The sequence below is a fragment of the Hippopotamus amphibius genome, chromosome 4, assembly GCF_030028045.1.
Source record: "Hippopotamus amphibius kiboko isolate mHipAmp2 chromosome 4, mHipAmp2.hap2, whole genome shotgun sequence".
In the NCBI taxonomy this organism is placed as follows: Eukaryota; Metazoa; Chordata; class Mammalia; order Artiodactyla; family Hippopotamidae; genus Hippopotamus; species Hippopotamus amphibius.
Genome location: NC_080189.1, coordinates 84,539,969 through 84,555,343, shown reverse-complemented (window position 1 = coordinate 84,555,343; position 15,375 = coordinate 84,539,969). Strand labels below are relative to the sequence as shown.

The following is a 15,375-nucleotide window of genomic DNA, read 5'->3' as shown; positions in this document are numbered from 1 at the left end:
GTATAAGAAAGCAAATCCTCTACATGTGCAAGGAAATGACACTAGAAGTTTTGCTCAATTTTAGATTAGGTGGAATGGAAGGCCCTTCAAGTAGCTTCCTAAGTCCAGGTCCTCTGGGCAAAGAAGTGGTTCCCAACTCTAATACTAGAAACTTCCAACACTGACATCATGCATCTTGTCCTTCTACCACTTCCATTTGCTTACATTGTCATGAGCCAATGTACTCTGACAATAATTATAAATTAATGTTCCTATGTTGCAAAGTTATGCCAAAAATGGAAGTAAATCAAATGTCAGAGCTTCTTTGGTCTAGAGAATCACAGAAATCTTAATCTTCAAACTAGAAAAAAAAAAATCTCAAAATATCTTCTGGCTGACGAAGTATTACAAGTGAGACTACTATCACTAGTTACATAAACATTTGTGTGGCATGGAGGATAATTTTTTTCCATCCATTGTCTAGCAAAGAGCTATCAAGTGAAACAGTCGCTTCTGAATCTTCAAGTCAACATTGACTTAGAGTGCTACCTGAGTTGGGCCTCCCATATCTAGTCGCCACAGCTGAGCATCCTCCATCAAAGGTTGTACTTCTAAAGTGTTTACAGAAAAAAATACATCCCACAAGCCTTGAAGTTAAACATTTTCCCCAATCGTTTCCATAGTATTCTTGGAAATACTTTGAAGTCTTCACAGCTTTTGGTGGCATCATAGGGCTCCTGATGCTCTATTAGGACATATCTGGGGCAAACCTGATCTGAACTAATCTAGCTTGTATTGGTCCTTAACTTCCAAAGGGCATTTTGGTTTTAAGTATAAGGCTTATGATGGCCCATGATTCTAAAAGGATTATATAGATCTCTTGAAAGGCTGGTTTACTTTGACAGACTCTAGCTGAAATAGTCGTTAAAATCATCATGCATTTGTTCAACAAAAGAGGTGGGTCTGGTCAGATCCTGTTGGTCCTTGTAAGCCATATGTCAAACATAAAATCAAACATTTGCTGAATACCTCCCAGTGCACTTGCTGTTGTGGGCAATTTCCAATATGGAAGATTGTAAGAAATAGCTCCTGCTTCCTGGAAGCTTTGCAAAAATGCTTCTCCAGAGTCCCACAAATATTCGTCAGGAACAGCTGTGCAGGCCACTGGCGGTCCTTTGGAAATCTTGGGGGATTTCCTTAGAAGTTTTAAGTAAGTGTAGCTAGAAGTAGATGCATTAAATTAAGCAAACTCAAAGGCCAGTCTTGACTGTTACAACCTTTGAAAATCCATCCCAAGCAAAACTAGTTCCAATTCACTAAAACCTTCTACTCTGCAAGAGAAGAGAGTGGGTCTCTCTGTTGTGAGTTTAATGAAACTCTTACAAAAACCATATGTGTGATGTAAAGGTTTTGGCCCTGGAAGCTTTTATGCCAAAAATAATGTCTAAGAGAAAGGATGATGGTTGCAGATAAACTAATGGCCAATTGTTTCATTAATTTCTTACTAATTATTCTTTTTTTGACTAAAGGAAGTCATTCCAACTCAAAAGTATATCCTAATTATTTTTCTATAGTTTAAAAAACCTCCAGATCTTCTGCCCCTTGTATAAGAAAAATTATTAGTTCTACGTAAAGTTGCATTTTTGTCCCAAATGTATAAATTTTTTTAAATTTCTAGGTCACATCGTAATTTTTTGTTTTTGTAATTAAGCACCTATTGACGGAAAAAATGATGTCTTGTTATTTCCTCTGATTTTATTTTTAGCCAGATTGAATGACAAATATAGTAAGTACAGCTTGTTTTTAAATTCATATCAACACAAAAAGTAATGATGATTCTTTACTTTTAACGATGTGTTTTCCAGGGGGAACAAAAATGCTTCATCTGTGACTCCAGATTTCCATATGATGCACACACCCAACCCAACAGCCACGCCATTGAGAATGTAATTACAAGCTTTGAACCAGACAGAGAAAAGAAGTGGTGGCAATCTGAAAATGGTATGGTCAAGTTCTTTTTCATTTTTTAATTTCTTCACATTTTTAGTAAGGCGTCTTTCTCTCTGTATGACTTTAACACTATCACAGCAAGGAGTTATATTGACATGGAAGAGTACCTACCGAGAATGTTAAACCCTGTATAAAAACAAAATTTAATTTTCATTTTAAGGAAGATTATTTTCCTCTTGAGAAATCGAAATATTTTTTAAGCACATAACTCAGAATGTTCCACTTTTTCCTTGGGGGGAAAGAAAATAGCTCTGCATCCTCTTGTTCTTTGTTTAAAAAAACAAACAAAGGGAAGTTTATGAGATATTGGTAAATTAAGCCTAATACAAAACACATGATGTAAAGGGAAATAATGCCGGGAAAGTCTGAGAGGTCATACCATGTGCTTTTTCCTTCTTCAACACCTGAAGGGAGAAAGAGAAAGGACATTTCATTTCTTTCTGCAAGCCAAAGAGTTTAATATAAAAATTGAATTGAAAGGGTAATTGGCTACTAACTGCAGTTCTTTCCTTCCTGGATTGATGCCTTTCCCTGTTCATGAGTAACTGTGATACTGAAGCTCACACAGGCCCTGACCGTCCCTATTTCCTAGACGCCACTGTAAGTTTGGACCTGATCAGGGATTTCTCGTTTCCCACCCCAGCCTTGGGCCTTATGTGTTTAATGTAGCTGGTTCACTTGTGGTGGACCCTCTACAACACTGTCTGGAACACTTAGCCCCCCAGAAAAGGATTCCGTTGGCCACATCTCTGAATGTTGCACTTTGGGCTACAATCCCTCTATTCTGTTCAGACACCTAAACGTTTTTCCCTTAGGGGATCCTAGACCATGAGAGAGGAGTGTGGGAATAATTATAATAGGTAAGATCATTTAAGGCAAGTATCATTTGAGGCTTTTCTCTGTGTCACCATTGGACAGGTACGTGATTGGTGTCTATTAAATGCTGGTTCATTGTGAATCCTAATGATTGATCTGTCATTGGACTCTCCTTAGTGAGTGCTGGTGGTTTTTACCACAGTGATGAATGGGGCCATTTTTCTTCACAGCTGCTTTGACCCACACGTCCAGCGTTTGTTCCATGACCCCTTACAGGGGGAAGAAGCTTCTGTCAAAGCTGACTACACAGAAGATGGGTTCTCAGCTAAGAACTTTAGAGAGGGGACAGGAGATCTCTTTTCCAGAAAGAGCTAGGAGCCCTTGACACAGAGGGAATGTGGCTGCCGTCTCAGCAGCAAACCCTTCCCCAAGCCACTTACTCTAGAACACTGAGCTGCTCCCCAGGTCACCACAGTGCAGCCACTGTTCTCTGGAGCTATGCTCTCCAAGATTGTGGCTCCACACGTGGCTACTGAGCACGCAAAACATGGCTAATCCAAACTGAGATGTGTCATGAGTGCAAACATCCTGGATTTCTAAGACTTAGTTTAGAAAAAAAATATATGTAAAATAAAGCATTGCTAATTTTTAAAATGTTGATTACATGTTGAAATGAGAATATTTTTGATATACTGGATTAAGTATATTATGTATTATAAATATATATTTAAACAATATATTATAAATAATATATATTATATATGATATAAGTAATATAATATATATTATAAATAATATATTATGTATTATATCATGATATAAATATGTCATAAATAATATAATAGAATATAAATAATATTTAATATAGTATATTATAAATACTTTATAATTTCTCCTGCTTCTGTTTACTTTAAAATGTGGCTGCTAGAAAATTTTAAATGACACATGGGACTCTCATTATACTTCCATTGGACAGTTCCACTCTAGAGAGAGGCTTCCAACACATCTAGATTGGGGCTGATCCTTTACGTCCACGCTAAAGCTGGATGGCATCTATCTCAGTGCAAAGTCCGGGTGAGGATGCTTTGGGCTACAATCCCTCTATTCTCTTTGGATGCCTAAACATATCTCCCTTAGGAGATCCTAGACCATGAGAAGGGAGTGTGGGAATCGTCATAACATATAAGCTCATTTAGGGTAAGCATAGTATATGGCTGTTTTTCTATGTCATCCACTGGAGAGGGACATGATTGGTGGCCACAGAGAAGCCCACAGACCCTTGGTCCCAGGGGAATAATCCAAGCTATGTTTTCTAAGTGACAATACAACTAGTTCAAATGCTTGTTTGCAGCTGTTGGACGGAAAGAGTGTGTGGGTATTTGCCATGCTCTGGCTGCTAGCTTATGTGGAGTCAAGATTTGAGGTCAAGGAAATGAGCCCTCTCTTTCCACCTTTGGGAACGTCTGGGCACTCCCTTGGTGGTATGTAACACTGCCACACAGTGGCCGTGTGCATTGCCACCAAAAGGTGGATGTGGGCACAGTCAGGGGAAAACCGATATTACCCTCACATAGACCTTCTCCTGGGCGTGGATGGCATGGGAAACCACTCCAACAGACTAGGCAAGAGCGCTGATCATCAGAGATTCTAAAGGGTTTCATTACAGACAAGCCACAATGAGGGATCAGCATGATAAACAAGGCTCTCTCAAAATCACTGATTTTCTTCTTTCTGGATTTTCCTTTAGGTCTTGATCATGTCAGCATCAGACTGGACCTTGAGGCATTATTTCAGTTCAGTCACCTTATTCTGACCTTTAAGGTACAGACGTGTAGGCTTGCTGTCCCCTTATCTGTTTACCAAATACTTGGCATACCTGGAATTTTGCTTCCTTGCTACCCTGCAGAGAACAAAAAGCTGTTAAAATTCAACTGAAGTTTTGTCATCTGGGTTTTTGTTCTTGAATGAAAAACAAAAAGCAAACAAAAAAACCTCACTGCTCATTAATAACTATATGGGTTAACAACAACAACAAAAAATCTTGGAAGATACAGCAAAAGGGAAACCTCCAAAGGTGAAGATATAGATTACAATATAAAGGGTGATAAAGATTACAAGAACTAGAAAGATAATTTTCAGCATAAAAGGGCAGGAACTGGGACTTCCCTGGAGGCGCAGTTGTTAAGAATCCACCTGCCAGTGCAGAGGATGCAGGTTCAATCCCTGGTCTGGGAAGATCACATTAAGCCCTCGAGCCACAACTACTGAGCCTGCGTCCCACCACTGCTGAGCATGCAAGCTGCAACTACTGAAGCCCACGCGCCTAGAGCTTGTGCTCCACAACAAGAGAAGCCACCGAAATGAGAAGCCCGCGTACTGCAGTGAAGAGTAGCCCCTGCTCGCCTCGACTGACTAAGGGAAGCCTGAACACAGCAATGAAGACCCAAAGCAGCCGAGGGAGGGAGGAAGGAAGGAAGAATACTGTGTATTAAAAACAAACAAAAAAACCCCTCTTGATTGAACTTTAGAAGGGGGGGGGGAAGGTGCAGGAACTGGAAATTATTAAGGGAAATATGGAAACATTGTGATCAAAAGAGCAAGAAAATTTAAAGGCTCTTTACTGAGATTAGTTAGATGCCAGAAATAATCTTGTGCTAACATCATTCTTTAATCATTCATCAAAATTCTAATTTTGATGTAGGCATGGAGCTTGGTTTTGTACTAAAAAAGGAATATAAAATTAAATGTTTTAAAAATTTAATACAAGAGTGTAAAGCAATTATAGTCCAATAAAAAAATTTAAAAAAAAGTCTTTGCCTTCAAAGAGCTCACAGTCTAGTCATGGATACAAACATATATAATATATGTATATTATATATATGTACACATATACATGTATACATTTGAAATTATAATGCAAAGTTACAAGTGCAGAAATAGATGTAGGATTAGAATACTGGGCGTTCATTGACATGGCTAAGACGGCTCTGGGGAATCAGGGTAAACTTCATGGTAGATTTTTAAGGACATGTAAGAGTTTGCCAGAGGAAAACATTCTAGGCAAAGAAAAACCACATGCAAGTTGCTGTAAAATATCAGCTACATTGGCTTTTTAAAAAATGTGTATGCTGTCTTCAATTAATAAGTCACAGAGCCATAAACAATTTTAAAATGGAAATCGATTATGGGGCAAAGCATGCGCTCATAAATACTCGCCCACTTGTTAGAAGAGATTTCGGTGTGTTCATGGTAGAATAGATTTTTAAAGATAAAAGTAAAGTTTAAAAAATGGAATTTGAAAATGTAAACAATCAACCTGGAGTGGGTAATAAAATCAACTTTTATGAAGCATGACACGTTTAACTCATTTTTCTCCTAGACTTTTCGGCCTGCCGCAATGTTTGTTGAACGCTCCACAGACTATGGACACACCTGGAAAGTGTTCAAGTATTTTGCCAAAGACTGTGCTACTTCCTTCCCCAACATCACATCTGGCCAGGCCCAGGGAGTGGGAGACCTTGTTTGTGACTCCAAATACTCCGACATTGAACCCTCCACTGGTGGTGAGGTAGCATATCCTTTTTGGATTTCTTTGCTGGAAATGAAATCTTTTATGTTAATGGTTGATTGAGATGAAAACAGTTTAGATAGTGTCTACTGAAACAGAACTTGAGCTGCTGGTTGTTTAAGAATGAAAGTGGACTGAAATGAGTCCTGAATTCATCTCATATTCAGATAGATTATAAATACCTTATAAGAAATCATCCCGTACAAGAGTGCCGTGCTGAAGGTAAGTGAGGGCTGCAATGCAGCCTGGGCACCAGAGGAAGGAACATCTTTTCCTAACCCTTGTGAAGGAGCCGGAGCGGGTGGAGGCAGCCCTGCTTAGTTGCCTCAACTCCATGCTCTGTAAGTCCCCACCCAGGTGGAATCTGCCAGGAACTTCCTCAGAGAATGGGCAGAGGGTCAAGGGGTAGGAGTGCGCTTAGGAGGTATTACCTTATCAGGTAGAGTAGAAGGAATCGTGGGCAGAAGGCGGCTCCAGAATCCCCCACCAGATCCAAACTGAGGATGACTTGCTGAATCGTGACCCCATCACTCCACCCCAACCCAGCGCAGGAGCCCTCTTCACCAGCGGTATCAGCACTTCCGTCTACGTGGACCACTTGTGCATAAAAAGCCAGAATGACTATTTAACAACCTTCCTTCATTTTCATTCATGGTACTTTTATTCATACGAGAACCAGTTACTGACCAGAGTTCCTGGCCTTCTCCAAGCAGTAGAAATTGACTAGAGGCCAGACAAGAAATTCAGGCAAGGCTTTATTGGGCCCCTGCTGGAGCAGGGGAGTGAGAACAAACAACCGGTTCCCTTGCTTGCTGGCTCCCCGAGGTGGGGCAAGCTTGTTTCTTACATGGGGTGAGGGTAGGGATGTGTCCAGGGATCAGGCCAGAGGGGTGGCTTAGGTGGTTTGCCCACCCCTTAGGTGGTATTGTCTGCAGGGGTCACACGCAGTACCCTGCTTTTGCTCCAGACACCCTGTCTGCACAAGTGGCAGGTGGATTTTTTGGTCTCTTTGTATCTTTTGGGTCCAGAATTTGCCCCAACTCAACTGCATGCATGCAGTTATTTTTAGTCCTGTACAGTTTCTTTGTATTTTATTGCTCAAGGAGAGGTGTGTCCAGGTGCAAGCACTGCAGCACTGCTGGAGGGTCCCAGGTCCCAGCCTGTCTCAAACCCAAATGGTAATTTGCATTTTACACCAGGTGGGAAGCAATGACTCAGCCTTATTGTAATGTCAGAATCTCTTCTTTAATAAGAGTATACTTAACAATTATGTTTTGAGGGTAAAATACTCTAAATTTACCTACATTTGCTTTACAGGTTGTTTTAAAAGTTTTGGATCCCAGCTTTGAAATAGAAAACCCTTACAGCCCCTACATCCAAGGTATGAAGTGCTTTATATTTTTTACACCAACTCCTTTTCTAGAATTTCATGTTGTTAGGGGGATTCTTTGTCATTGCACGTCTATAGGGCATTAAAGGGATGTCAGTAAGGGAGGACGCGATGAACCCATCCAACCTAAATGCTCTTTGATTCGTTAATGTCATTATTTTCCTTTCTCTAGACCTTGTGACATTAACAAACCTGAGGATAAACTTTACCAAACTCCATACCCTTGGGGATACTTTGCTTGGAAGGAGGCAAATTGATTCCCTTGATAAATATTACTATGCCCTGTATGAGATGATAGTTCGGGGAAGCTGTTTTTGCAACGGCCATGCTAGTGAATGTGGCCCAACACAGAAGGTGCGCGGAGACGTTTTCAGCCCTCCCGGAATGGTGAGTTACAAACCCAAAAGCGTGGTTGGCTCTGCCATCTTCCCTTCACTGTCTTGGTGCTGAATGTAGATTTGACTGTGTATGTGGGGGTCAACAACTCAAGTGCCAGCTTTGTACCAGGCAGGTGTGATTCAACCTTACTAGTGTCTAATTAAATAGTTTTGAACTATCAGTCATAACAGACAAGGCTGGATGTTGAGGCTATTATATCTTCCCATACAGATACTTCTGTGTGTCACTGGAAATGGAACTTTTCCCTGGGAATGTGGACATTGAGGATATTTTGTGAATAAACAGGAGGATCACACACATTTCTCTAGTTTCTTTCAAATTCCCTCTCTTCTCTGGTGCTCTTACTTAAATCCCTCCCCCAACACACACACACACACACACACACACACACACACACACACACACACACACACACACACTCCGCATCCTGGCCCTCATTTTGCTGAGGCCCACAACGTGTTCCCTGAAACTAGAATTCTGAAATGCTAAAACAGTTATTGTTTGTGTTCACTAAGCATCTTAAATTTAAAGACATTTTAAACCTAGTTAAGCAAGTAATAGAAGATAGTCAAGGTTGGTATTGTAACTAACATATGTAACTAGCATTGTAACTAAGACCCAGAGGGGTCCCATGGGCTGGTATGTCATGTTCCACTTAAAGAACCCCAAAGTCCTCAAAGCTCAAAGATAAGCCCTGTGTTCACACCTCTCATGTTCCTCACACATGCAGGTTCATGGTCAGTGCGTCTGTCAGCACAATACAGATGGCCTGAACTGTGAGAGGTGCAAGGACTTCTTCCAGGATGCTCCTTGGAGGCCAGCTGCAGGCCTCCTGGACAGCGCCTGCCGAGGTGGGTGGACCTCCACGCTCAGCATAGACCAGGTTTCCTTTTTTTTTTTTTTTTAAAGATTATTTATTTATTTATTTATGGCTGTGTTGGGTCTTTGTTGCTGCTTGCAGGCTTTCTCTAGTTGTGGCGAGGGGGGTGGGGTGTGACTCTTCATTATGGTGTACTGGCTTCTCATTCAGGTGACTTTTGTTGCAGAGCATGGGCTCTAGGTGCGCAGGTCTCAGTAGTTGTGGTGCACGGGCTCAGTAGTTGTGGCTCACGGGTTCTAGAGCACAGACTCAGCAGTTGTGTCGCATGGGCTTAGTTGCTCTGCAGCATGTGGGATCTTCCCGGCCCAGGGATTGAACTTGTGTCCCCTGCATTGGCAGGTGGATTCTTAACCACTACACCACCTGGGAAGTCCCTGAGTTTTCTTATATGAGCTCCTTACACCACCTCTGCTTTTTCTTCTTTTGGAGAACATTTAATTTGTTTCTGTGGGGCTGTAGGCAGCACAGGTGGTGAACCTGTGGCTCCCAGCTCCAACCATGTGATATCCTCATGTCTCCCAGTATCTTGCAGAGAAGAATCACCAGCTTCTCAAACTCTCACACCAAAAATTAACATTAATTTAAAGGAGACAATATGTATGTTGTGTGGCCCCTTTCCAGAGGAGGGCAGAGCCATGGCATGGTAATATCAATGGGGACGGTGCCACTCCAGGAATTTGGTGACCATTAGAGTGGGTACAGAGATCCCCACTGTTTTCCTGAATTATCATACACTCAATAGAGGTGACCTTGAACCATGTGTCTGTTAAGACAAGAATCCAGGATGGAGTTTGAGGTCCAGGATGGAGGCTGTTGTATCTTTTATAAAATATTTAGGCTAATAAGATAGGAAGAGGTTTTGTCATGTATTTTCTGCCTCTGAATTTTGATGAGCTTCCAAATAAACCTGTTATTCAGTTTCTTTTCCCAGACATGGGAAAAACAGGATTTGAGGGAGAGGTTGTTAGATGAGCTCTTATGGAAAAGCCCTATCTGTGAGGGTCACAGTGGACAAAACCCAGCAAAATGCAGCCTGACCTTATGCTGTTTACAGGGAAAAACCCAATGTGACCAGCTGTGTAGATGTTATCACGAAGACACACAAATCCCTCTAAACAGACTGCCTTTCCTTCTGATGCTCTGGCTGAGCCCCTGATGGGAGGAAATCGGCGTGCAGCCCACCTTCTAGCAATTCTGCCCTAGAGAAGGAGAGGCTGGCTGGGCCCAGCTCTAGCATCTGATCTGGAGAATCCAGTAGTACCATACTGCAGAGCAGATGATGTAAAAAATTCAGATGTAGAAAGCCTGAGTCAGTACAAGCATTCCTTACTGAAGGACAACAAAAATATTGCATTCTAGGGCTTCTGGATTACCCAAATGATTTATATTTGTTCACTTGATTAAAAAAAAACTAAATATTAAATGTTTTGGGAACACATTTTATAGAGAGTATATGAGTAGAAACAGAATTCTAAAAAGATCCTTGAAAGCACCTGTTTTAAGCCTTGGACTATTTGGTGTGAGAAGGCGGGGTGGCTGCAGAAAGCAGAGGAGGGAAGATGGGTGATGGAGCCTGGAGCCTGCATCCCGGCCATGCTCGTCCCCAGGACCGTGGTGAATCTCTCATAACTCCCCTCTGTTCTCAGCTTGTCACTGTAACGGCCACTCTGACCACTGTCACTTCGACATGACCGCCTACCTAGCAAGTGGTGGCCGAAGCGGGGGCGTGTGTGACGGCTGCCGGCACAACACCGAGGGCCAGCACTGCGATCGCTGCAGACCCCTTTTCTACAGGGACCCCCTTAAGGCCATCTCGGATCCTTACGCGTGCATTCGTGAGTCCCCAGCCTCTGACCCATCCTCACCCCTCATCTGAGCAGATGCTGATGGAGCTGGTCTCCCTGGGGCCACCAGGCACCCCTGGGCTCAGCGGCATCTCCAAACCGCTCTTTTGGGGATGGGCATTGTAAAATCGCTTGGGCTCTGAGAGGTTTCCTCTCTCTGAACAAGTTGGGCCAGGTAATCCAGGTCCCTCCTGGCAGTCTTGTGGCCAGGGCTGACAGTGATGCATCTGGAAACTGTTCTGAATTCAATCAGGAGGGGGCAGTGGTTTCAGAAGATGCCGCAAGCGCCTCCCGTGTCCGCTCAGGGAAGTAACTAACTAGAGAAAGTGGCTATAGCATTTGAATCATTAGATGATTCAATTTTGCTAAGCTGACTATTACCTTGTTTCATTTTTCTTTTTTTTAACCTTTAAAAATCTTCCCTTTTATCTTTAATCTCAACTTTTTCAAATAGAATATTTTATTCATAGACAATTATGTATATAAGTAAGAGACCCACCACTAGCTTTGTCAAAATGTAATATCGTACCCTCTCACCTCAGGACGTGGCTGGAACACTATAGCACTGTGAATGGGATGTCCCAGCGGCACACCTGTCCCGTTTGTCTACCCTCCTTTCCGAGGGATATTACCATGCTTGTTTTTACACTTTCACACGCTTTTACCAACAAACAATACATGTTGGCATGTTTTCAGACTTGAGATAAATATCATGCTGTATGTACCCTTGAGTATTTTGTTCAACATTATATTTTTGAGATTTGTCATATCAGGTAGACTCTAGTTCTCTCGGTTTAATTTCTATATAGAATTCTTCCTTCCTATAAATATGACAAAATCGATTTTTCCGTTTTCTTTGGATGCTTCCGTAAACATCCTTGTACATGTGGCCTTGTGAACATGCATAGAGGCTGTCCCTAAGAGGCATACGTAGGAGTGGAATGACTGGGTATCAGCTTCTGCAAGTTGATTAGATGATACCGAATCGTCCCCTAAGTGGGTGGAACAATTAACAGGCACATCAACAGTGTATGAGAGTTCCTGTTGCTTTGTTTCTTGGCCAACGCTGGGTTTTGGCACACTTTTGACATTTGGTAATGTGGGTTTTGTCACAATTTTTGCTAATGAAACGGTATCTCATCATTAGTTTGCCATTCCCTACAGGACTGAGACCAGAGTGAGGTAAGAAAAGCACACAGGTCCCCAAATTTAAGGAAACTCTCACTCTCAGAGTCATGTGAGTACAGGGCTGACAGCGAGTGCCTCCTTAAATTATGAGCCCTGGGTACCCGGCTTGCCTCATCTCACCTCAGTACTGCTGTAGATTGTTGTATAGAAAGATATTCCAACCTGACTTCAAATGCCCAGTGCCAGCTACTGGGTCTGAGATCTTACTCTACTGGCAAACTAACAAGTTAGCTTGTTATCGTTTCATAGATGCTAGTAGAAGACTTGAAACTCCTGGGTCAAAGACAAAGGACTTTATTACTGATGGCACAGTGAGCAATAAGGTGTTTGTATTTGTGTGAGTTTCCACGTCCCCAAGGCCCATGGGGCAACTCAGAGGATACCAGGTGGTTCCTGCACACCTAGTGAGCTTACGTCACAGCCCAGGGACACTGAGTTTGGAGACTGCATTGCTTTCATAGGAAGTGGAAGCAAGTCGGTTCTTTTTCCAGGGGAAGATGTCGCCTCATCTCTCAAGGTAGCTTACTACAAACACAACCTGGAGAAACGGCCTGAGCAAAGAGCCATCAGGGCTTTGCATTTTTAGCACACTCAGCAAAAATGTTCAGATGCCCAGGACCCATGGTAGATGGCCTTTCCCGATATCCAGAAGTCCTGCTTCTTAGGCTGCATCATCAATATAATGTTATTTTATATTGGTGGCAGGAGGGACTTTCTATGAAACTCCAATTTCAAACTTTATATAATCATAATACATAAATTGAAGTCCTATGCAAAAGTAAATCAGTAGCCACCCAAATAAATACAGTGTCCTAGGTTTCAAACTGTAAATCATCACAATGTGAAATAAGCATAAATGAAGTTTAACTTGCTCAGATTACTCAGTAGGTAGCTAATTGTATAAAAGTTTATCTGTATTTCATATAAGTTATTTACTTTAAATTGATGTAGTGAATTCACAGCTCTTAGTTTGAACTTTACAACAAATAAACCACTAGACTCTGTACTGAATGGATTTTTATCTCAAACACCAACCATAAGTAAAATTTGGTCTGTTTTAGTACATCTACTTCCTAAATGTATGGCGTTAAATTGTACCTTAGAGGAAAACCTATTTTCATAGATGTTTGGTGTTTATATGTCTACTCTGCTGAATAAAGAATTGTAATTTTTATTTGGAAACTGCAAATCTGGAATTAGGAATAATTACTCCTTCAAGTTATATACATGTAGAATATCAGTTTGTGAGATTCCAAAACCATAGCAATTATATGGAAAACCTAGGATGAAAAAGGTAGTATGAGTGCTGGTAGACCAGCTGCTGCTTCCTGTGTATACAATGAAAAAGACTGGTGAAACTTAAGTTCAGTCCAAATTAAAAAAAATCACACTTTCTCAGGGATCTCCACCAACTAGTGGGTGTCCTAGCTGTTCCTGGGAAAACCTTTTTCTACAGGTGAGGCCTCAAATGAATAGCAGCTATTCTGGTATTGCTACAGGACCACTTTGTAGGGAAACGAGTATGTACCCCAGATTTGTTGGTAGGTTCTTTGGCCAGTCACCAAAGAACATGAAAGAATCTAACATAGGTTTTTTCCCTTGCTAAGTTACTCATTACAGTAAAATAACATATGATCCCAGTAGGGAATATATTATTCCATCCTCTCATATTCTATTCTGAAGTAACCACTTTATATTTCATTTATTTTCTTTTGTCTGGTGATCTCTGAGGCAGGTTTCAGAGTCTGGCAATGCAACATGAAAGAATAGGAAAAGTATTAAAGTGTGGGTGGAAAATTTATTAATCTGAGAGTAAAATTTAGGGTAAAAGACATTTGAACTTGGAATTGGCTGGGAGCCCAAAGATTTAAAGAAGCAGAAGATTTTCTCAAGACATGAGTAAGTTGTGTTACTGGTGTGTGTTTTACGTGCACAGTGGGGATTGTAAATGATTCTGAATTCTAGGTGAATCTCAGCTCTGACAATCACTGTCAGACAGATCAAGCTGCAAATATTTATGTTTTGAAACTTAAATTATAAAGCTAGTTAAACCTTTCTATCAACTAGATTTAATGTTCATGGATATATTTTACGTTAAAAAGTTACCTTTTACAGTACATATGAAAATATTCCTGTTAAGTACAAATTAGAGATTAGAAATCAGTTTGGGAAAGAGGTTTTGTAGATTCTTTGATGCTTCAAAGGAAAAAAAAATTTACTTCTGAGGAACTGGACTCATTTTCTTCTCTAGATGTTAAGACTAGAATGCCAAGAAAAAGAAAATTAAAACCCCTTATTATTAAAGTGATCTGTGAAAACATTGTTAATGGAAATTGAATGGACTTAAGGCCTTTCCTCCAGAAAACAAGGACTTGATGGTCAGGCCTAGATTAGGTTCTGAACCTTAATGCCATGTATGTGTTCTTATTAAAAATTGTTTTATTGAAAATATATTAGTAATAGGAACTTCTGGTCTAGTTGGGAGTTCTTCCATTTGAAAAATGTGCTATTTGCATGACACTGTTTGAATCTTCTTGTTTTCTCAGTTTCCCCTCCACTGAATAGGATTGAAGCTAGAATTTTCCCTTTTGATAATGGAATTAAAAAGTGAACATGTTGTTTATAAACTGATGTTTAGTATTAGAGTGACAGTTGAAATACTTAGAATACGTTATAAGCCTAATCCTAGGTAGCTCTGTGAAAATATATCTCTTTTAACTATCTTCTGCACCTATATTCACATTGCTTTTCAAGATATTTTAAGTTATATTTTTTTCCTCTTCTCAGTTGCTTCTTTGGGACTTTTTTTTTTTCAATTGAGATGTAATTCATAAAGGGCTACTTTTTTTTTCTTTTTTTGGATAAGACCTCTTTTTTTAAATTAAAAAAATTTTTTTTAAATTTATTTTTATTTTATTTATTTTGACTGTGTTAGGTCTTTGTTGCTCTGCGTGGGCTTTCTCTAGTTGTGGCAAGTAGGGGCCACTCTTCATTGTGGTGCACAGACTCCTCATTGCGGTGGCTTCTCTTGTTGCAGAGCATGGGCTCTAGGCACATGGGCTTCAGTAGTTGTGGCACGTGGGCTCAGTAGTTGTGGCTCGAGGGCTCTAGAGCACAGGCTCAGTAGTTGTGGTGCACGGGCTTAGGTGCTCTGCAGCATGTGCAATCTTCCCAGACCAGGGATCAAACCCATGTCTCCTGCATTGACAGGCAGATTCTTAACTGCAGCACCACCAGGGAAGCCCGATAAGGCTTCTTTTAACTATTGCTGGATGTTTTGCTCTAGTCTTCCAAGAAGGGC

At 41.0% G+C, this 15,375-nt stretch overlaps 1 protein-coding gene across 11 annotated transcripts in view; it reads left to right on the top strand.

Moving 5' to 3' along the window:
* LAMB4 (laminin subunit beta 4) overlaps positions 1–15,375 on the top strand; it is a 112,264-nt gene that overhangs the window by 17,015 nt on the left and 79,874 nt on the right. For 10 of the 11 annotated variants that reach the window (XR_009053037.1, XM_057730322.1, XM_057730318.1 and 7 more), the window contains 7 exons: positions 1,845–1,980; positions 4,553–4,626; positions 6,185–6,373; positions 7,691–7,754; positions 7,936–8,150; positions 8,893–9,013; positions 10,689–10,877. Coding sequence is in view for 10 of the 11 variants with exons in the window: in XM_057730322.1 (XP_057586305.1) it covers positions 1,845–1,980; positions 4,553–4,626; positions 6,185–6,373; positions 7,691–7,754; positions 7,936–8,150; positions 8,893–9,013; positions 10,689–10,877 (988 nt within the window). In the remaining variant the exon portion in view is untranslated. The remainder of the gene's footprint in view (positions 1–1,844; positions 1,981–4,552; positions 4,627–6,184; positions 6,374–7,690; positions 7,755–7,935; positions 8,151–8,892; positions 9,014–10,688; positions 10,878–15,375) is intronic. The other variant, XM_057730319.1, reaches the window with a different exon arrangement.